The sequence below is a fragment of the Phasianus colchicus genome, chromosome 7 (assembly GCF_987193195.1).
Source record: "Phasianus colchicus chromosome 7, bPhaCol1.hap1.1, whole genome shotgun sequence".
In the NCBI taxonomy this organism is placed as follows: domain Eukaryota; kingdom Metazoa; phylum Chordata; class Aves; order Galliformes; family Phasianidae; genus Phasianus; species Phasianus colchicus.
Genome location: NC_143442.1, coordinates 11,729,071 through 11,751,242, shown reverse-complemented (window position 1 = coordinate 11,751,242; position 22,172 = coordinate 11,729,071). Strand labels below are relative to the sequence as shown.

At 44.0% G+C, this 22,172-nt stretch overlaps 1 protein-coding gene across 12 annotated transcripts in view; it reads left to right on the top strand.

Annotated features, from left to right (window-relative positions):
- Positions 1–1,064: 1,064 nt before the first annotated feature.
- EPB41L5 (erythrocyte membrane protein band 4.1 like 5) overlaps positions 1,065–22,172 on the top strand; it is a 79,226-nt gene continuing 58,118 nt past the window's right edge. For 10 of the 12 annotated variants that reach the window (XR_016468174.1, XR_016468180.1, XR_016468179.1 and 7 more), the window contains exons 1-10: positions 1,065–1,224; positions 1,920–2,104; positions 9,575–9,679; positions 14,034–14,076; positions 15,199–15,277; positions 17,646–17,690; positions 17,994–18,046; positions 20,391–20,511; positions 20,918–21,005; positions 21,626–21,714. Coding sequence is in view for 1 of the 12 variants with exons in the window: in XM_090143707.1 (XP_089999833.1) it covers positions 1,925–2,104; positions 9,575–9,679; positions 14,034–14,076; positions 15,199–15,277; positions 17,646–17,690; positions 17,994–18,046; positions 20,391–20,511; positions 20,918–21,005; positions 21,626–21,714 (803 nt within the window). In the remaining 11 variants the exon portion in view is untranslated. Of the gene's footprint in view, positions 1,225–1,316; positions 1,452–1,919; positions 2,105–9,574; positions 9,680–14,033; positions 14,077–15,198; positions 15,278–17,645; positions 17,691–17,993; positions 18,047–20,390; positions 20,512–20,917; positions 21,006–21,625; positions 21,715–22,172 lie in introns of those variants that run through there. The other 2 variants (XR_016468177.1, XR_016468176.1) reach the window with 2 other exon arrangements.

Here is a 22,172-nt window from a genome sequence, read left to right as displayed (position 1 = left end):
AAGCTGTTTTCTCTAAGGAGAGTATATCCACAAAGAGTAGACCATAAACTGTCCAGTGCAGTGATCACAGTACGTTGGGGCACCACAGTAACAACCCATCACAGGAAAAGTAAGGTAAGAAAACAGTTTTTTCTTGCATCTGGTGTACTCAGAAGTTGGTCTGTTTGGTTTGGGTCATCTGCCAGTGATCCCATTTTCACCAGTCAGTTTGGCAGAGCTCTCTGTGTAAGGTTTGGGTTGTTTTTCTTTGTTTGTTTTGTTTCTGTAACAGGTGCTACATACTCTCTGTAAATCCAAAGGGAAGAATATGACCTAGATCACTATTAACAATCAGATAGTGGCAATATCTTTTGCTAGTTCCTTCTGCTAATTAGCTTCCACTTCAGCTGTGGCTCTCAGCATCTCCGTGTCATCATCCCAACGAGGGATGGCTGTGAATAGGGCACCGCGGAGCTGGACAGCTTCAGCTGTAAGGCTGCCTGCTGCCCCATTAGCACGGCAGAAGGGTCCGTTCCCCTGAGCAGATTTCTGCCTATAGACAGAATAGAAGGCCCGTGGTGGGCTGGGGGATGCTAAAACGCCCAGTCGTTGGCTGCAACAGATTGAAAACGATAGAAACTTGAAATGGGTCAACACTGGACGAAGTGAAAAGGATTCAGCTTTTGTCACTGCAGCTGCTGTGTGCGTTAAGGGCATTGGGCGTTTGTCCTCGGTTTGATAAAATGAAATTCCTTGCCATTAAGTGACACGGTGACGTCCTACCGAAAAACCAGCAGTTCCCAGCATCGATATGCGAGTTAACAGTAACAGGTCTTGTTTCACTCTTAAGTAAAATCTCATTTTATTATGTGAAGAAAAAAAAAAAGTTGTTATGCATATTTTGTGGATATATTTAATTTCAGTTGACAAATAGTTGTCTGGGTACAGACTTGAAAATATATATATAGTTTACTTGTGAATCTTAATTGTTTAATTGCAAAATAAAGACGTGCTTTAGTAATTTCACTCTCCGGCCCCTTTCTCGCCCTCCCCGGGCGCCTCTTGGGCCGCCCCGCAGCGCCGCGCCCCGCCGGCCGCTACCACCTGGCGGCTCGGGGCGGGGGCGGCCCCGGCTCCACCCCGCCAAGGGGCGGTGGCCTCGTCCGTCCCCTCCGCGCGTCGCTTCCCGCCGCGGTCGCCGCGTCGTCCCTTCCCCGGTCCGGAGCCGCCGCCGGCAGCCCGCAGGTGAGTGAGCAACGCGGCCGGGCGCGGCGGGCGCCTTCCCGCCGGAGGTCCTCCTGCGTTCCTCCGCCATGTTGCCGGGCCCGCCCCCCCGCTCCCGGCCCGCCCCGTGCAGCCGCCGTGCCGCGCGGCCCGGGCGCGACGCCGCCGCCAGGTGAGGGGTCCGGCGCCGAGGGGAGGCGGCGGGCGCCGGGCCGCGGGGTGAGCGCCGGGAGCGGCCTCGTACGGAGGTGGGCGCTATGGCCGCGGGTGGGAGCTCGAGCATCCGGCCGCCCGGCCGGGGGGAGGCTTCTGCGATAAAGTCTGTGTAAAACCCTTTGGTCTGCGGGCACGACGCCGCTGCGAGCTCCGAGGTCAGGCTGCTGGCTCGGAGGGCAGCGCCGCGTCTCGTTAAGAAGGCGTCTGGTGTCAGCCGCGGGCTGCGCGGCGCCGGGCTGCGCCCTGCACGGCTGCACGTCCTCCGGGAGTCGCCGGCAGTCGCTGGAAGCCTGAGCTCCCCGAGCGGCGGGGTGCGCGGCTCCTCGGGCGCCCCGTTGGTGCTTCGTTAGAAGCGCTTGAGGGGACCTTTACGGAGTCATCTAGCCCAGCTTCCCACAGCCAACAAGGAATTTTCAATCCCTGGCGCCGTTTTATTTCCGACCCTGTTTTAGCAGTTTGAATTCGACAACCTAACCTAAGCCTTTTCTCGCGTTTCCCAGCCGAGATGCTGAGCTTCTTCCGCCGGACGCTGGGGCGCCGCTCCATGCGCAGGCACGCGGAGCGGGAGCGGCTGCGTGAAGCCCAGAGGGCTGCGACCCACATCCCGGCAGCCGGAGATGCCAGGTCGGTCATCACCTGCCGCGTGGCTCTGCTGGATGGCACCGACGTCAGCGTGGACCTGCCGGTACGACCCTGGGACGGTTCTGCTGATGGCTCGTGTTGAGCTGATGGAGCCTTTTGCTGTTTTGTGGGTTAGATGGGGGTATCTGTTTGTTACTGTATTGGCTTTGAGTTCTGCTAAGTCACTGGGCACAAAAACAATCACTGAATGTCCCAAGTCGGAAGAGCACTGTAAAGACCATTGGGTCTAACTCCTGGTTCTTTACTGAACCACCTGAAAGTGCTGAGAAACTGCTGCTGTCTTTACTCACCACAGCTCGTGTTGCCAGGTGTCGTTGTGCCTTCAGTCAGTACTTTCTGGCCTGTTCATGAACTACAGGAAAGGCATGTAGGTCCTGCAATGCATCCAGAGAAGGGCAGTGAAACTGTGAGTGGTCTGGAGCTACAGTCTTACAGGGTGCTGCTGAGGGAACTGGGATTTTACAGTCTGGAGAAGAGGAGGCTCAGGGGAGATCTTACAGCTCCCTGCAACTCCCTGAAAGGAGGCTGTGACAAGTGGGGTTGGTCTCTTCTCTCAGATAACAGCAATGAGATGAGAGGCGATTGCCTCAAGTTGTGCCTGTGAGGTTCAGGTTGGGTTTTAGGAAACTTTTCTTCTCAGGAAGGTTAGAGAGGTATTGGCACAGGCTGCACAGGGAGATGGTGGAGGCACTATCCGTAGAGGTGTTCAATAAGAACCGTGGAGATGTGGCACTGAGGGTTGTGGTTACGGTGGGGATGGGCTGACAGTTGAACAAGATGATCTGAGAGGTCTTTTTGAACCATAATGATTCTGTGATCTTTAGAAGGCATTCAGTGGTTTTTGACTGGATGTGCGCATAGCCAGCCACTGCTGACGCACAGCAGAATATCAGGAATTATTTGTTGGGCTGTTTTTGTGTATTTCAGGATGTAGATCTTATCTTTAGCATGGGAAGGGACAAGAATAATTCTATTTCCTTCTCCTCCTCAGGGCAGATTGCTATGAGACTGCCCTTGCTGTATGTAGTGCTTTGTTGGGAGTGAGGTGTTAGCCGCTGCTTTGCATTTCTAAGGATCTTTTAATGTGCACGTGTCTGTGTTTAATGATAGGGTTAGTCCACAGGACAAGCAGTGGCAACAGGAGCCTTGTGCTCAGGTTTTCCATGTCCACATGTTGGTGACTTGTGCAGAGCTCGCATAGCATAGTTAGGAAGTCTGCGAGGCCCTCTGAGCAGTTCTGTAGGATTTTGCCTTTAACAGCAGTGGTGCTGGTGTTGGAACTGCTGGCTGGAAAGATTGTGCAGAGCAGCCATTCTTAACATGATTTTTCTTTCCTTCCTTCCTTAATTCAAGCACGTTTCTAGAATTGAGTGCTAGGCAGCCTAAGGAAAGCCCAAAAGGGTGCTGAACTGAGCAGCGTTGTGTCCTGTATCCAAAAACCTGAGTAACACAGTATGGAAGGAATAGTTGGGCATCTCTTGTTTGCCAAGTGGCCATATGGACAGGCATTTAGAGGGTAATAAAACTAATGTGTACATCTCTGAAACAGCGTAATGGACGTGTCCAGTGCTGCCTAGTGCCTAGGATGTTTGATTGGAGGCCAGGAATGCCCACAAACACTTTATAGAAAGAGTTGCACTTAAAAAGTACTCGGGTTTAAATGAGTGTCGCCACGTAACCAGAGTAGGAATCTTTGGGGCTGAAGTTGGCTCTGTTAGGTGCCTGTAACAACATTTCTGAGGCTCCGAGGAGCATAAATTGAGCCTGAAGAGGAGTCATGACCTCCCATCTGGGCTATAGACTTAGGTCTGGGTGTAGTAGTAACTATTCTTTTTTGCAGGAAACAGTCACCTTTTTTGTACGGCTGTTTTTTTCTTTGTAAGCCAAAAGAAAGCTTGTCCAGGAACATCCAGGTTCATGAGTAACAGTAAACAAACAAGCTAAATCTGCATAGTAAGGTGCCATAATTACAGCCCACTGTCAGTGGCTGACACACTAGTTCCTTTGGTGATTAAAATACACTAAATTAGAAGTAAATTAATTGTTTAATTTCAGACTGTGTCTCACACTGCTCGTATTTGGAGGTTGAATTGGTAGCAGGAAGAGGAAGGAGTGGAGGGTAGAAAATCCTGAAGAAACGGTGTTTCTGAAATCTAAAGCTAAATGAAAAGCCCACATGTGCACATGGAGGTGGTTTTTTTCCCCTTACGAGAACTTTCTGTGAGAATAATCGGCCCCTTTGAGCTGAGGCATTTTCCAGGACTGGTTCTGTTACTTTGGCAGTAGGTTTGGTTTAGAATGGGCTCTTGTTTTCTCAGGCTCCCTGGGATCTGCCAGTTCAGTCGTGCGTAGTGCTATTGTCTAACTCAGTTCTGCAAAACCATCTTACCCAAAAAAATAAATAACAGAAAGTGTTTCCTAAGACTGAATCATTCAGCAAACAAGTTAGTTCACAGCTGGAGAAAGAGCTGGCTTGGCAGGACAGAGAGAGCAAAAGCCAGTGCTTCACCTTTGTTAACCCACAGTACAGAAAGACTTGATGCTGGCATGACTCGCTGCTGCCACAAATGTTGCTTTCTGCAATGAAAGAAGATGTTGCTTTCCATATTGCGTTTGTCCTTGTTTCCTTGTGCCCTTTGGCAGAACAAACGTGTGGTTTTTTGGCAGTCAGAAAGTAAGTTCAGGCAAGAAAACGCTGTGAAAAATAGTCAACGTGATTTTGTTCTGCTTCCAGCTGGAGCCATTCTCCAATCTGGTTCCCCGTGTGCCTCCCCAAATGTGGTGAAGAAGCACTTAGAGACAGCCTAAGATTTATGCTGGCTTGTTAAGTTGTAGCTTTGTGAAGAATGTGCCAGTGAAAGAACAGTATTCCAGAACTGTGGCCATTCTTAGGGCTGACTATGTTGGTGATTGCTGAATTTCTGTTTCAGTAATGTTCCCTGTGGCCTCTTGTGTAAGCCAAGCATGTTTCGGAGCCTTTTTAAGGAGCAAGGCTGATGTTTTGGCAAATACTGACAATGAAACAGAAGGGTCGTGTTGTAAATGAAGCAGTTAAGCTTATTTTATTAAACAGAGCCAGGGCTTGAGCAGTAACCCTGCTTTTTGTCCTCTGATCTTATCTGTGGTGCCTGTCAAGCCCCTTCATCTGTCCGCTTTTCTATTTCTTCTGTTCTTTCTAATTACAAAACTGCCTAACTTGAACTATTCCTCAAGGCTACAGCCGTGTGCAGTACACAGACTGAATTCTTTGTGAAGAATCTACGTATTTTGCAGCTGTGTCAATGATTAAAGAGTCTCAGTGCTATGTGTGCTATTTCCTGTCACCTCGGTGCGTTCGGAAAGGGGACTGTGAGCTTCACACAACTTATCACTGTCCTCTGGGGCAGATGGAAGGAGTTCCTTTTTTTCCCATCTTCATTTCGGATTCTAAGGTTGTGTTGGGACCTGGTGGTTCTCTCTGTCTGTTGTGGCTTGTTTTTATTATACTTTTTGAAGCCTGATGTTTGTCCAAAGGCATTCAATGATTTTAGTCTGACCGTCATGTTTAGTAAAACATGGAGGTGTTGATTTTGAGGTTTGGTTTTGCTTTGTTTTAAAAGTGTGTGGATGGATTTACATGGAGAACAAGTGCAGCCCTGCAGCAGCAGGCTTATGGGAAATCCATGCTCTGTGGAAACCAAGGACTTTGTTTAAAAACAAAAAACAAGCAAACAAAAAAAAACCCTGACCCCATTTAACTTATTACTCCACAGTTTGCATAATCTTCTGGTGGATGATGGAGCATTAATGATGTTCCAGTTGCTGTGCATCCAACCTGAGTTTGAGGCAGAAGTTACCTATAGGCAGCTGCTTGAGGTGTGAGCCCCAGGGAGGGAGGATGGCTCAGTCAGACCACCAGCAGCTTTCTGCCCTAAATATTCCTTCCTTCCACCTGCATGCCGTTCAGCATGGGGGTGGTCCTTGTCCTTGTTTTCATGAAGCATGGTTAAAACAAGGTCTTACGTAAACCAGCTGCAGAGCGCAGTACAATCGTAGGATTTAGCCAAGCTGTTCATGGTTTTGGAGTAATGCTTACAAAATAAGATTAAAAGGGCTGTGCTTGTGGTGATTATTTAAAATTGAGGAATCATAGAATCATAGAATGGCCTGGGTTGAAAAGGACCACAATGATCACGCAGTTTCAACCCCCTGCTATGTGCAGGGTCACCAACCACCAGACCAGGCTGCCCAGAGCCACATCCAGCCTGGCCTTGAATGCCTCCAGAGATGGGGCATCCACAGCCTCCTTGAGCAACCTGTTCCAGTGCTTCACCACGATCTATGTGAATAAATTCCTCCTAATATCTAACCTAAACCTCCCCTGTCTCAGTTTAATACCATTTCCTCTTGTCCTATCACTATCCACCCTTGTAAGCAGTTGAATCTGTGTGGAACACCACAGCATGTGGCAGCAAACCATTAGCAGTGCTGCTGGCTTTTTGTGAGGAGGGAAATGATCTGTGCTGATCTGCTGCGAGATCAGAGATGTGTTGTGCTAGTTGTTTTTACTTAATAATCCAGTCTGGTTTTCTAAGCACGTAAAATACTTGTGGCTCCTTGCTTGAGTATTTGTGGTTGTGAATATGAAATCCAGACTGCTTTCTGTAACACTGCTTAAGGAGAAAATCTAGTAATGCTAGAGATGTTGGAAAGCTTAGTTTTGTAGCAGGCTAGATTTTAAATTTTCAAACTATATCTCAGCTGGCAAAAAACTGTGAGTGGTGAATAAATAACGTTTGTTTGTGTGTGTATTCAGACCGTGACATTTTGGATGCTCAGGGTTAGCCCCTCCAGTCAGCATTTGGGGCTTGCTGTGCTGCAGGATGCTCAATTGTCCTCAAGGTTTAGCATTCCTGACTTGCTGCATAACAGTGTGTTTTGGCCCAAGCACTGCTTTCTGCTGAACTGCCCCGTGATGTGTTCAGGGCAATTGCACAGACCTTGGTGTGCTCTTAACCGAGCTGAGAACCCTGCAGTGCAATGCCAGCCCTAAGTGTTTGGGGCAGATGTTTAGCTGCTAAGGCTTAATGCTGGGCTAGCAATTCCGAAATGTTTATATCAGAAAAAAATGTTAGGACAGACAGAAATGGATTAAATCAAATATGTGACCATAAATTGGTCTCTGGTGGGGATTAGGTAAGAGTTCTGCCAAAACAAGCTGGCAGGTAGGAGTGTTTTGAGTCTTTACTCTTCTCCTTCTAGACTCAGTAAGCCTGAGCACAGTGCACTGAAACCCTTCTGTATGGTATTCTAATGGACTTAGGGTTACGGTGGGTATTGAAATCAGCTCCCTTGGTTGCACTGCCCGTGAGCAGAGTGGTTAGTAGTAGTTCATTGGCAACTATTAAGCAGGCTGAAAATACTTGTCCTGCGAGAGCAACCCGAGCCCTGCTGCAAGGAGGGGAGAAAAGGAAAGAGCAGAAGGTAACAGCCAGGTGAAAATGTCATTTACATTGAGTATAGCCACTGGAGAATTAGGGGAACTTCACTAGATCACTCAGTGGAAGTGTATCTTTGAAAATGGAATAAGGAAGGAGGACTTCAGTAAGCCCTGAAGAATTTGAACTTAACACTGGAGAGCGTGTGAAACTTCTGCTGACCTACACCGAATACACAGCTGAGGGTTTCAGTCACATGCAAAGTGCTGCATAATTAATTCTGTGCTGACAACTCGGTGATTTAAGTCAGAAGGCAGCCAGCGGCCCTGGAAACCTCCCCCCGCTGCTTCGGTGCATTGCTCACTCTGAGCCCGCTCCCAGTGAACCTTCGGTGTGCTGCTGAGACTGGCGTCCTGCTGAGCTGCAGCAGGGAATCCACCTGCGTGCGGGCGGGCGTTTCACTTGTTGCTGCCTGAGATGGTGTGTGCCGGAACTCCAGCTCTGAGTTAAGCTGCTCCATTGCCTGTCCCCAGGAGGGCTATCAGCCTTGGCATTTGGCTGGAATAAGTGGTTAATGACAGTCCTAAGGAGTGACTTCTTGCAGAATTGAGAAGAATCTGAAATATTCTGCAGAATAAGGTGGAAATGTCCCTTTAGTTTTAAATCAGGTGCAGAATGCTTTGTGCAAGATGAAGCCTTCTTCTAGTTTTGCGGTTGCAAATGATGATTTAATTTTACTTCCATCTGTATAGTGTGTGCTTAAGAACAAAATACAGTGCGCCAGGAACATCTCAATAGACCGGTGCCTTGCCCTTTGCAGATAGACATCAGTGACTCAAATCGCAGATGAGATGTCTTTACATGCAGGTGATTTGCCTTAAGGCTGCTGCTGAAAGACTCTCGCTGCTGTCTAGCAAATCTGCTGCTGTCCAAAAAGCACTTTATCTCATGTCCAAAAAGCTCTTTATTTCACGTCAACAGGTAAAATTGCCCGGGATGAGTTTGGTGAGGTGTACATCTCTACATAGTCATTGTACCTTTTTTTTCCAGTGTGTTATTACCAAGGAGTTCTTACCATGAAAAATGCATGTGGTATCGAACCTGCTTAGTGTTATTTACATGCTTTCTCTTTAAAAGACTTAATTAATTTTTGATTTTTTAGATCATCACATTAAAAGCAGTGTTTACATGGGACTGGAGCTAAGGTTTTGTCATCAATTATGTATGAGCATATGCAGTGGCTTTTTGCAGCTACAAGTCGAGCTTTATGTAAATGCCTTATCTTAAGTACTGTTTGTTGAAGTTCCTTGCCCCAGACTGTTTCCTGGCAGTCACTAGAAGCACTTGCTAATGGAATGCTATATCCTAATTCAGCCTGCTTTTCTGTCCACTTCAGAACTTGTGAGTTGCCTAGACAGCAAACTGGTAATTTCTTCAGCAACTTCTCCTGTACTTCACTCTGAAAATGTTTCATCGTGTTAGATATTGGCAGTGATGCTAGTTGTGTTTCCCATTCCTTATCAATGGATAAGGAAAGCCTAAAAGGGACGGTGATTAAATGACATTCTGACACTGTCAGCCTTGTCGAGTCCATGTGAATACTTTCCAAAAAAGGGCATAACCACACAATCACAGAATGGCCAGGGTTGGAAGGGACCTCAAGGATCATGAATCTCCAACCCCCCTGCCACAGGCAGGGCCACCAACTTCCCCACTTAATACTAGACCAGGCTGCCCAGGGCTCCATCCAACCTGGCCTTGAACACTTCCAGAGACGGGGCATCCACAACCTCTCTGTGCTGCCTGTTCCAGCACCTCACCATTCTCTCTGTGAAGAACTTCCCCCTGACATCCAACCTAAATCTTCCCTCCCTGATTATGCATGGCATATAAGGATGTTACAGATGCTTCTTGTGGGGTGTGTGTTTGGCATTCAGAAAAATAGGCATCACAAAATGTGAGAGAGAAATCTTTTCCGGATTATAGTCTGGGAAGCTTAATTTTTGAGTCATCTTACTTTTGTAATTACAATACAAAACATACTTAGATAAGAGGGTAGACTGTGCAGTAGATATTAAATCTTTCTGTCTTTTCAGAAAAAAGCCAAAGGCCAGCTCCTGTTTGAGCAGATCATGTATCATCTGGACCTTATAGAAAGCGATTATTTTGGATTGAGGTTCATGGATTCTGCACAAGTGGCGGTGAGTAGCAGTCAATCTCAATGTTAAATTGCAATATTGACCAAAAAGCCGAAAGAAAACTGAAGCTGTGTGTTGTCTGTTAGGAGGGATATGGTCGTTTATGTACCAGATAGTTTGCACGGAGACCTCTTGGAAGCTCAAGTTTGTAAAAATGAGCTGCTTTTGAAAACAGCAGCAGAGCATTGCTTGTCATGAGCACCCACCCTTCTTTCACATGCACTTGCATGGTTTTATGTAGGTGCTTCTCGTGGCTTAGCCTGCAAGGATAGCTCCTTATGTTCTTCCTTATTATTTTTTCTTTTGTGTTTAAGTGGAATGTTAGGATATCTTAGTGCACCTGTGTGTGTTTGTAAGCCTGATGGCTTCTGTTTAGAATTACTGAGATCAAGTTTTGTGTTCAACCTGTAATTGTGCATTCCTCTTTTGAGGAGAAAGCATTTGACTCTTCAGCACCCGAAGCAAACTCCATGACCAGAAGGACTGGCTGCTGCTGGGTGTCAGCTTCTCGCAGAGCAGGGAGGTGTAGCTTTGAGGAGGAAAAAACTGTTGTGCTGAGGAGGGGGGATGTTATTTAGAACCATGCATACCTCCTGTCAACAGAAATTAGAAGGCACACCTCTTTTTATTTATAAAAGTCTTGTTAGCTGTGTTAAGCATGCAGTCAGAGGTGATGATAGTAGGTATTGTTAGTGAATGGCTCCATTGCATCTATTTATCCGCTTCAGAAAAGATGTAATTTGCTTTAGATATTCTGACTTGTGGCATCTGAAGCATTTCTGTGAGCTCCTAGGATCCTGTGAGGCGTTACTTGTAACTGATGGCACAACCTGTGTGCTAAGCTGTTGGCCCGTACTGTTTTACTGTCACACAATATCAGTTCGTCCTGAAACTGTGAAAGTTTTCTGTCTGAGGAGTGGCTTATGGCTCACTTTTGTCCAGCGAATTGTTGCTTCCTGTCCAGACGGCCCTGATGAGTACCTGATAGCGCGCCCTGTACCAGGTACAAAGCGGTTTTGAAGTTTTGTTTACTTTTCTTAGCTATGTATGAGGCACGGTAGAAGCTACGGTCTGTTTAAACTGAGCATCGAGGATACTTTCTTTGTAACGAAGCAGGAAGGATTGCTTTGTGCCAGGAGAGCTGAGCACCACCGCCGGAGACAGCTGCTTTACGAACTGAGCAGCCATTGTGATGGCAGCTTTCTTGCAAAGAGGAGCTGGCACGTTCTGGCAGAAACACGGCTGGTGCACAGAGAAAACCTCCTGGAAACAAAGGCAGGGTCTACCGAGTGACTTATCAACAACTATTTAGCAGACCTGCTAAATCAACAGCACAAGAGTCCAGTCTCATAGTGAACAGGACTGTCCGCTCTGAAGGAAGAAATCATTTCTGCTATCCAATTGAAATCTGATTATATTGCTTCACTGCCTGGTTGCACGTGAAGGTATTAAAAAAAAAAAAAACAGTAACAACCGTGAAAATCTAGCAACATGTAGGTAGCTGGAAAAAAAAATCTGAGAGAATCTGCTTGTTTTGATTAAAAATGAATGTTCAGTAAATCACACCTATACAAAGGATACTATTCCAAATACGTAGATGCCTTTTATTGATTCTTTTGAACTTCAGTGACTGGTAGTAGGTCAGTGTTCGAATTTATGATGTGCTGAGAAAAACAAAATGTAAGACAAGCTCTTCCTGATATTTTGCACTTGAGAGTTCAGATAGTTGTTGAAAGAATTTGTGAAGTGCAAAAAACTGTCTTTTTCATGTGATTTCCGTGTTAACTGCTGGTCTGGGGGTTAAGGATAGTCACAGTAAGAGGCAAAGGAGGTATTTACACGTTTGTTCACAGCGTGCCAGGCTTGATCTGAGTGCTGCTGAAGCCAAAGGAACAGGCTATTGTGAATTTGAGCAGCTTTGGTTCAGGCTAATGCTGAGCAGCACAGCGTGCCCAGTGATGGCACCTAGAAAGATTGGGGATAACTTGCTGGGTTTTTTGCTTTCCCCTTAGCCATATGGAAAATAAGTTTCTTGTAAGGAAGTACTGACTGCTGAACTTAGGAATTTACCAACTGTTTAAGTTGCAAGCATCAAAGGCTTGCTGTTCTTAATGGAGTGATAGTGCACAGCTCTGTTCCTTTAGCAGCTGTTTTGCCTTCTGTATCATGCAGTGCTGGAAATGGCCGTACGGCATTGCACCAGGTATGCATGAACTATGAGGTTCACAAACAGGCACAGGTTTTAACCTCAACATCTTAATTAAGAACAAAACAGCAACAAAAACTTATTTGCCCTACCTTCTTGAATTGTTGCTGTTTTTTAAAATTACAATTTCTGAAGAAGCAGACTGTTTCAGTAATGACTCCCAGTACTTTGTTCCATATGCTGCCTGTTGTTTAGGGAGCTTTATCTCTGGATTTTAGCAGGAGGCTGTGATGTACAAACTCTTGTCAGAGTGTGAACTTAAAGGATCTTTTTGCCAGGTCCACCTGAATTCCATTTTAATCACTTGGAGTAAATCTTAAGTTTGCTGATGTCTGTGTGCACCCATGCACATGGTGGGTTTCTTCCTTCCTTCCCCTCCATTGGAAAGCAGTTGTTTCCCTTCTGCCATGCAGCCCCATCCCAAGCAGGATCTGCAGGCAGCAGCCCTGCTGAGCACACTTGGACACTCAGTGCCTGTCTTGGGCCTCCCAGGGCCTGCACTGGAATGTGGAGGAGATGAGAGTAAGCAGAAGGGCAGTGAGGTGGGCACACAGCTGCAGAGGCTCTCTTAGCCCATCCTGTGTCTAAATCACCTGCAAGCATCAGGTGGAGAGTGTGTGTTGTTAGGGTGGAGGGAAGGAGTAAGTCATTTCTCTCAGAGCAAGTGAGTTTGTGGAATAGGAAGAGAGATCATAGCATTTTCTTAAAAAAAAAAACAAAACAATCAAAAACTCCATTTTACTGGCTCTGTAAGCAGAGCTGACAAATACTTACTTCATTCCTCTTTGAGGTTCCTGCTTTATTTTAGAAATACTAGATAACATTTTAAATAGCTTTCTGTAGCTACTCTGTTCAAATGACTTTTAAGGGCATGTGCAGCTGTGCACAGCGCAGCAGTTGGTGGTGTTCTGATCTCCAGCTGACCCATTAGTCCCTGCATCCTGGCTGTGTCACAGCCCTGCTCTGAGTGCAGGAACAGGTTTGCACTTGGCATCACAACCTGGCAATACCGGTTCTGTCTCATAGCCCTGTTGCTTTCCTGCCCTCCTTGGGGCCCGCTCCAAATTTCATGGCACAAAGCTGAACTGAAGGCGTGCTGCTAGTTATGGAGCTTGTCTGTATGAGTTGTGAGGTGCCATTTGGGCTTGGTGTGGTGATGCAGTGTTACCTGGGCACTGTGAGCACCCAGGACATGGGGTGCAGGACAGCTTCTTCAGCCCATGCCATTACATTGCATGGGGTGCTAGGATTCCTGCTGCACTGAGTCACCTCTTAGGTGCTGCAAGCTAAGCTGTCCAGGGTGTTGATGGCCCTCCAAAGCAGGTCTCTTCTGCTAGCTGGGTGCTGGTTTCCCAACTTTAATTTCTGGTGTAAACACTTCAGCAGTGGAAGTTTGTGCAGTTATGTTAAGAAGCATGGCATATACATATAGGAGTTTCTCTTGGCCTGCTATTTACAGCTTACTTTTCACATGCTCTTATGTGCAGTATAAATTAAACCATTATTTTGGCTTCGGATAATCAGCCTTTATGTCTAGTATGGAGCTTAGAATTAGCATTAGTAAACGAGGCACTAACTTCTGTACTCCCATGTAATGATTGCTGAAATGTCAGCTGCAAATAGGCTGGAGAATCGTGGGAGCTGACTGTTTTGTTCAGACATCCACAGCTCTGCTGGTATTTGCTGCACTCGAGTGATCTAAAAAGAAGGACCAAAAGACAACAATATTGACTTTGTTTGTCCTCTCCACATCGAAGTGATCACAGCTGAGTCAGAAAGTTGGGTTCTGGCTTCTGCCTCCCTGGATTGCTCTGCCTGATTATTGATGTGTGGGGTCAGTTTTTGGTTGGATAGGGTGAATTTTTTAGTAGTTGAAAAAAGAAATAGTGGCAGAATACTTTTAAATGGATGATACGTTCTTGACAATTGGATTTAAACAAGGTACGTCAAGATGTTTCTGTTACTAACATTTGCATTATAAATTTTGACTGAAAGTATCTTCAATGGGCACTGAGAACTGTGAATTGTAAAAGATTTGGATTAGACTATTTTAATAGACTAGTTGTTTTTACAACATAGTCTTTGCTAAAATACAGGGGTTTTTTGTTTGTCTTCTGTGAGATCTTATTGATGAATGCATTTATTTTTCAGCACTGGTTGGACAACACAAAAAGCATCAAAAAGCAAGTTAAAAGTAAGTGTCCTTCCCATTTTCTCTTTGAATCACACACTGAGCAGGAGGCACAGAGTTAAACTGTGTGAGGTGGGAAAGGGGCTGTGCTCAGGGAGGAAAACACAGGGACAAAACTCAGTGTGTAGCTGCTCACTGCTTAATGACCTCTTCCCTCTACAGCTCATATTACTTTCATCTAATGTCCTTAATTAAACATGTTAGAGGCTCATTAATTATAGTTTAAATAGAGACAAGGCAGCTGAAGGTGCTTTAGCACCACAGATCTTTATCCTGTCTATAGGAAAACTTGTCTTGGAGCCTCCATCCCCTGCAGTAGCCCAGAATGCCTCAGACTGTTTGAGTCCATCTCTCCAGTCATTACCCGCTGCATAACTCTCACTGGGGCCTGCTTGAGTCTGTAGTCCACGTTTGGGTAATCTGGGACATGAGCTGATTTCAGCTGATTTAGTCCAGCAGCTTCCTCTCTGTCTGATGGAGGAAGTCTCTGGGGATTTGTAGTGCTCTTATTAGTAAAACAAACATTTTGGAAGCACCAACAGAAAATTCCTACTGTCAGATACAGGAATGTACAGAGGGCTGTGCATTTTTAAAGAACTGTTAAACCATCCTTGTGCTGGATTAACTCTTCAGTTTCCAGAGATGATGATTCTTCCACGGAAGGGTCTCTTATATCTCCCCTCAAATATGTCAGAAATTTAGTGGAATATACAGATCAAAATCGTCAGTAGTGTGTGTTTCCCAGAGCTATGGAAAGTCACCGGAGAGGCTCACTGTACAGTGTAGGGATTGGATTGACCACACAGCCAAGATCCACAGCTTTCTTGGCAATGGATGGAGCCCTTAAATATGGGGATTAACCTAGATTTTCACATGCTTGGCAGAACACATCAACTTAATGTGATATGACTCCTGGATTGATGTGTAACACATACAACCTTTTTGTGTGTATATTTAAGTGTACTTTCACCCTGCACTTCCCTGTCACAGAGAAATTCCTACCTTAAGACTTTGTGGTAGGACAGTGCTGATTTCAGTCAGTGTTTAAGATGTGATTCTGTGTAATAAAAAAAAAGTCTCACCTGGTACATGTTAACTCTGTCTTGAATGAATTCTCCTTTGCAGTCGGCCCGCCATACTGTCTGCATTTTCGTGTCAAGTTTTACTCATCAGAGCCCAACAATCTGCGTGAGGAGCTAACAAGGTGGGATGGATTTTGTGAAGGGGACAGCCATGAGAGCCTAAAAAAGGCCAGGAAAGTGTGGCTTTTGGCTAGTTCTTTGAACGATTGTGCAGTGCTTTGGAGAACTGCTTAAAGCTGATGGCTTACCTGGCTGTTGGTAAATGTATCAGTATTTGCTGTATTAGTTTATGCACTGTTTTTCATTATGCATCTCCAGCAGCCAGTCTGTTTATATGGAATGGACAGACGTTTTTACTGATGTGCTATCGTTTGTCTGTATTCTACTGAATGCATTTAGTTTTAGCTGCCTGGGTTTTTTTTAGGCAGAAAAGCACTGAACTGCAGGCTTTTCTTTGGTAGAAATAAAGTTGGTTATGTTTCATTGCGTCTATAATCTTTGCAGTGGTTATGCAGAGAGAAAATGCTGCTTTACACTGTTTTGAGGTGGGCTGACAGTACTGCCTGTGGAGGATTGTACTGTCAGGTGAGCAGATAATTCTCTTGTTGAAAGCATTTTATATGCTCGTTCACAGTGCTGCATTTCATGTTGGACTGAGACGTATTTGGGGTGCTTTGAAAGGGAACACAATTTACCATCTGTCAGCTGTATAAATCTGTTGTGAAAGTGTTACTTCGCATTGTTGTCACCACTGCTGATGATCCATTTTGGAGAGAAAACAAAGTTGTTATGTTTTCTTGACAGCTGCAGACACTTCATACCCGCAGCCATTTTTATGAATGCAAGTGGGTGTGCTTGGTGTTGGTGTTTATCTCTGTGTGAATCTTCGATCTGCACTCCAGCCAAATCCCTCGCAGTGCCACCAGGAAGATTACAGTAGCATTACCCTTTGCAACCATATGTACTCTGTGCAGCTTCTTACTCACATCTGTTAGCTTCATGTTAGAATTGTTTAAATTTCTTCTTGGTAACCTGGGAGGAACGTTTTACTTCCTGATTTATGTTCCCAGATCAACAGATAGTTATCTTTAAAAATCATAGTAATAGGAAAAGTTCAGACCAGTATCTGTCTACCAATCTGAAACATTTTCATCTGTCTTGACTAAGTTCTGCCAGTCAGACCTCGCTGTACAGGTTTTAGCATGACAGAACTGAAACCTGAGGGCTCTTAAACCCTGTCTATCTGCTTAGCTAATCCCCCAGACCAGGAGTGCAGCATGCCTGTCTTCTGTCTTGCGACTGTTTCATGAAGCAGTATTGGGAAGAGGAGCTCTGCTCTGGGTTACAGGTGATACTGTGGCTTTCCAGAAGTTCCACTCTTATCTTACGATAGGACACACAGCTGGAGACTGTTGTCATCAGCTTCCACAGGTGCAGCTTGGTCACATTTTCTGCTGGTTTCCTGCTAGATGCCACCAGCCAGAGGTCATGTAACACAGCCTGAGCATGGGAAGTGTGATTGAATTGTTTGCAAGTGTTATGTGGCAGATAAGCACAGGTTGGTCACACCCACTGCATACTGGGAGTCTGTGCTCATTCTTTGGATATCCAGGGTCAATACTAAACAAATGCATTCCTTATGTAGAGGCCAGCTTTGGATAATGAGTGCTTTGTCAAAGTACTTGTGGATTTCCAAGGGACCTGCAGAAAAACTGCGTGCATCAGTTTCACATCCATGTATGCGGGTATGAGCAGACATAAGGCACAAATGCTCTTCGTGAACATCAGGGCTGAAACAGAAGCATCGTCTTTGGCTTTGTGTAAGGCTTCTGTTCAACTGCAGTGGAATTCAATCTGGATGCCATTGCTGAAGTCATCCTTTCAGCTGGTGAGACTGCTTCTTCGGTTGTTAACGTAAAGCTGTGCCATAATACAGAAAGAAGGCTGTGGGTGTTGGATTGGAAGATGGGTGCTGCACACTGGAGCGGGTAAACGCTTTTCATTGAATGCCTGCCCAGTTTACACAAGAAGGAGAAGACTAAATAAGCAAGGCAGTGATGTAAAATCTACCAACACTAAATATAGTGGGAGAATCACCTCTTTTGACCATCTGGTTGTGATGTATTGAATGAATACACTCCAAAATGCAGTTTTGGCTGACAGGAAAGCTGCTGACTCACACTGAGCCTGATGTCACCTGCATCCCCATCCTTTTCTGCTGATCCTGATGAGAATTATTTAGGTACTCCGTTTTGTTTTTCCATGCAGGTGTATAGTTCAGCTTCTGACAACTTCCAGTTTGGGGTTTGTGTCATTTGAAATGTGTGCTACACTAACCCAATTGATGAAGCACATTTAGTGCAATTTCTTCTGTCTTGAAAAAGCTATGTAAGGAGTAGAAGACTTAAGTTTTTCAGGCTCTAACTGCTTTCTCTTGACTGAGTGACACATTAGAACTGTTAATCAGTGACTTCTCATTTAATCCTGCAGGTATTTATTTGTTCTGCAGCTAAAACTGGATATTCTGAGTGGAAAGTAAGTATTCCTGATAAACAATCTTTTGAACAACTACACAGTGATTAGCATAGAATTTATTAAACTTCCATATTTGGATAACTAGTAAGTTTTGCTAAGTAATGAATTCTTCTTTAGAACTGTGCTTTTGTTGCATGAGTAGTGCTCATTTAGTTTAGTACTTGTCTCATTAATTTGGTGAAAATCTACTAATCCTTTTTCACTTTCATACTAACTGTTTGTAGTTTCTCATTGTCAGGTGTATGAGTTGTCTGCTAAATAGTGCCAGAAGAGGGTTTTAATGAGGCATTTCTTTTCTTGCAGGTTGGAATGTCCTTTTGACACAGCCGTCCAATTGGCAGCTTATAATATGCAAGGTGAGTGGGTGTGAGGGGGAAGGATAAAGTTGCCTGAACAGCTTTGTGTGTGTGTGTGTGTGTGTGTGTGTATATATATATTTTTATATACTCACCTCTTTTAGTCTGTCCTTCTGGTATGCAGTGAACAGGTTCTGTGCAAATATTAGCAATCCAGTGTGAAACAGAGCTGCTGTCGAGTGTAATTTTGATGATTGTGTGTATAAAAAGTTACTGATTCCTTAGAAAACAGAACAAGGAGGTTCTGAACATAAACAGCTTTGTTCTCAATTTGTTTTCTAATGTACTTTTGTGCTAACCGTATTAATTGCCTTTGACTTCTGATTCCAGCTGGGAACTCCCTAATCCATGGTTTCCCTGAGAGCTGTGGTGTGTCCTTTACCTACTTGTGTAGGGTGTGCATTATTGATCTTTGTGGCTGGCGTTACTTGAGGATGTGATCTTAACAAACGTGAAGCTTGCTGTAGTTTCAGAGAAACCCACAAAAGAGGGAAGGCTTGAAGTTCCAGATATATCTGGGTTATATCCTTTTTGGAGGATATAGCAATGTGGCCTCATTCAATCCAGTTTGAGTCTACAAAAGCATCCCAGAATTTGTTGTGAAGCTGTGGTACGGAAAAGGGAATTTGGAGATGTGCCATGTGTTTGTGCAGCACAAATTCTCTGTGCAGCATTCATCTTGTAAAGCAGCGTACTGTTGCACTTGGTGAGCAGGAGTTAGGTAACAGGGCCAGGTCACTGAAATTCTTCCTCTTACAGATATTTTCCAAAACATGTTTTGCCCTTAAGGGGAGGAGCTACTAATAGCCCTGATCACGTGTAGGTATAGAGAGCTGGTGTTAAGCTGTAAAGAAACCTGTCTTTTTCCCCTGTTCTTCTGAATGGAAGAAAAACAGTTAGAATACAATCTGTAGTTAAAAAAATTAGCATTGTTAGAGCCTAAAGATATGGGTTCAGTGTGTAACTTTTTGGAAAATCTAAGTGATCTAATTGGGCCATACACAAATTTCTTTTTGTGCTGGTCTTTTCTTTCCTCCCTCCGCAGTGAGGCCTGCAGCAGGGCTTTCATCTTGCTGTCTGACAGCTGTGTACTTTTATTTAAATCAGCTGGAACCCAAGCTGGCTTTGACAGCATTCCTTTCAACAGAGGCAGGCGTTTTAGTGGGAGTAAATTATTATAGAACTGCAGACTTCCTCTGTCAGCATTTAAAAAAAAATAATCAAAAAGGAAAGAAGAGAGAAGGAGGGGAGCGAAAAAGCTATTGATATACCCACTGTGTTCAGAAATCCAAGGCACATCATTGTATCGTGCGTAGTTTGTGCACCTGTGGAATACTTTATAGGTTTGACTTTTCCGTGTCTTTTCAAATACGTTCCTTTCTTTCTTTTTCCTCTATAACATACGTAGTTTCTTTTTGCAGACAGAATAATTATTGGCATTTATTGGAAGATTAAGTTCCAAGTTAGAATTACTTCTGAATTTTTGGATAGAAGTTGAACATCAAGAAGCCACTTGAAATCAGTGGGAGGAGCAAATACGTAGTGACTCTGGAAATCAGGACTTCCTTGTAAAAGTTTCTTAACTGAATGTCAGCATTTTAGGCATACATCAATCTTTCCAGCAGGACTTATTAGCATTTGTGGAAAAAGAGGGCTGCACTTTGACATAGCACACTGACTGATTAGTATGTTCCAGTACGCTCTCTAAGTAGCATCATTTCTTGCCCCTGCTGAGCATGCAGCAGTGTACTAGATAAGCCATTTGGTATTGACATTGCAGTCCTTGAGAAAGGGAAAGAGAACAACCACCACCTGTATGATGACACCCTGATAGAGAGTAAATTTAGCAGGACGGATTTATAGTCACAAAACCAAAAATTAATCTTTAGAGCAGGACAGATAATTCACGGAAAGCTAAAAGCTGTTTTTGCACTTCACAAATTGGAATATATTTTAATAATTTAATACAGAATTCCATTGTAACTTGAGTCAGCTGTTGGCTCAGTGGAGGCATCAATGACAAAAAGGTTGAAAATTTTCTACAAGAACAATTGTTTCAAGGACATTGATAACTTCAACTTATAAGAAGATTTTATACTGCTTTATCAACAACACGTTGTAAAATTAATGCAAAACTTTTGTGTAGACAGTAAAATAATTTTTTTGTGTGTGTCCCTAACTTCTTTGTCAAAAAAGGTGGCACTGCAATTACAGGGAGGTCTGAGAAGAGGAGGGGGAGCACAGAAAGAAGCATAATATCTAAACTAGAAAAGGACACAACAGTTCCTGTTCATATTTTCTGTCTCTGTGGTGAACACTGTTTGATAATGCTGTTCTGTTACAGCTGAACTTGGAGACTACGATCCTGCTGAGCACGTCCCTGAGCTGGTATCTGAGTTCAGATTTGTGCCTACTCAGACCGAAGAGATGGAGCTGGCCATCTTTGAGAAGTGGAAGGAATGCAGGTACAAGATTTTCCAGTGCATGCCATCCAAGTGTTTGCACTCATTTTTCAATGAAGTGAACATATTAAGAAGATACTGCTGATGCTTTTTTCTTGTTCTTATAGAAAAATGTAATCCTAATGCGTTTCTGTCATATTTTGTAAAAGGATGTAATGTGAAAAATGTATGTTTCCAAAGGTCTGAGTAAAACGATGCGGTTGCAGAATCTTAAAATACAACAATTTTTGCTGCAAAGATTTCAAGTTAAAAATTTCAAAAGTGGCCTTCATATTAGTGAAGGTGAAGGAGGTTCAGCAGTGCTTAGGTTTTTCACTACCTCTCATGCTTTCTTCTCTTTCCTCATATGCCAGTTTTTTCTTTCTGTGCTTCTTCAGGCATCAACCTAACGGCAAAAAATGTATTTCAGGGGGCAAACACCAGCACAGGCTGAAACTAACTACTTAAACAAAGCTAAGTGGCTGGAAATGTATGGTGTAGACATGCACATAGTCAAGGTATGTTTAACCACAGCATGGTGACCTTTTGAAATGATCATGTTAGCTTTGTCCAGCGTTTAAACACAGGTTTTGCTCTGAGGGAGAAAAATGGAGTGCAGTACTTACCTGAAGTATGTAACAAGTGATGTGACTTTCTATCAACATTCCGCCTTACATTGTGCTTTTGTAAAAGATAGAAATCCAAGGATATTTGCTCTGTATGAAATGTGCACTTAGTGTGGCATTCTGTTGTTTGTGCTTTGACTGAGAGCTAAGTGCAGATCATAGCAATTAAATTAAAAGTGGCCAGAGTCCAGTTGGTTACCTCTTGAAAAACTGCACGTAAAAATAGATCTTCTGTGGAGAGGGACTGCACAAAGGCAGTCCTCATAACAAAGACAAATCAAGAAACATGAGTTTTCCACTTTGTCTTATTGAATGCCATCTAGATGCCATCTAGAAAAATCCGTTGCATAAGATCATTGAATGCAGAAACACATAGGACATCCTTGTTGCACTAAATAACCAGATACATGTTTAACTGTAACACTGGGCAAATAATCTATATTAATCACTGGATAATGTGGATATGTAGTCAAACACTGGAATGAGCATGATTTTTGTTTTGTGGCACTTAGGCAAGAGACGGCAATGATTACAGCCTGGGACTAACCCCTACAGGAGTTCTTGTCTTTGAAGGAGACACAAAGATTGGTTTGTTTTTCTGGTAAGCTTTCCAATTGTGCATTGAGATACAATTTATATCTTCACTCTTTCATTTCTTTTGCACTACCCAATTTTTATTTTTTCTTTTTAACATGAGAGAAGTGGGAATACTGGGTACCTGCAAGGCTTGTGAAGCATTTTTACAGTATTCAAAAACAATTTTTTTTTTTAAATCATGTACAGAGAATGAGCAGGCAGATGGTGAGTGGAATTTCATCATACAAATAGTTACTTTAACTTAGTCCAGTCCTATAAATTTTGCAGAGAAACACTCACTTTGTGGCAAAAATACTATTTGCGTGTCCTGTCAACTCAGTACAGGAGTCCCTCCATCTTTGTCTAGGTATTTTTTTGCTGGTTGAGTAGGAAAGTGGTTACATTTATGTCATACTGTATTATCTGCATTTGAAATTTTCTGAAACGAAGCCAACATTGGAAATGATCTATGATATACTCTAC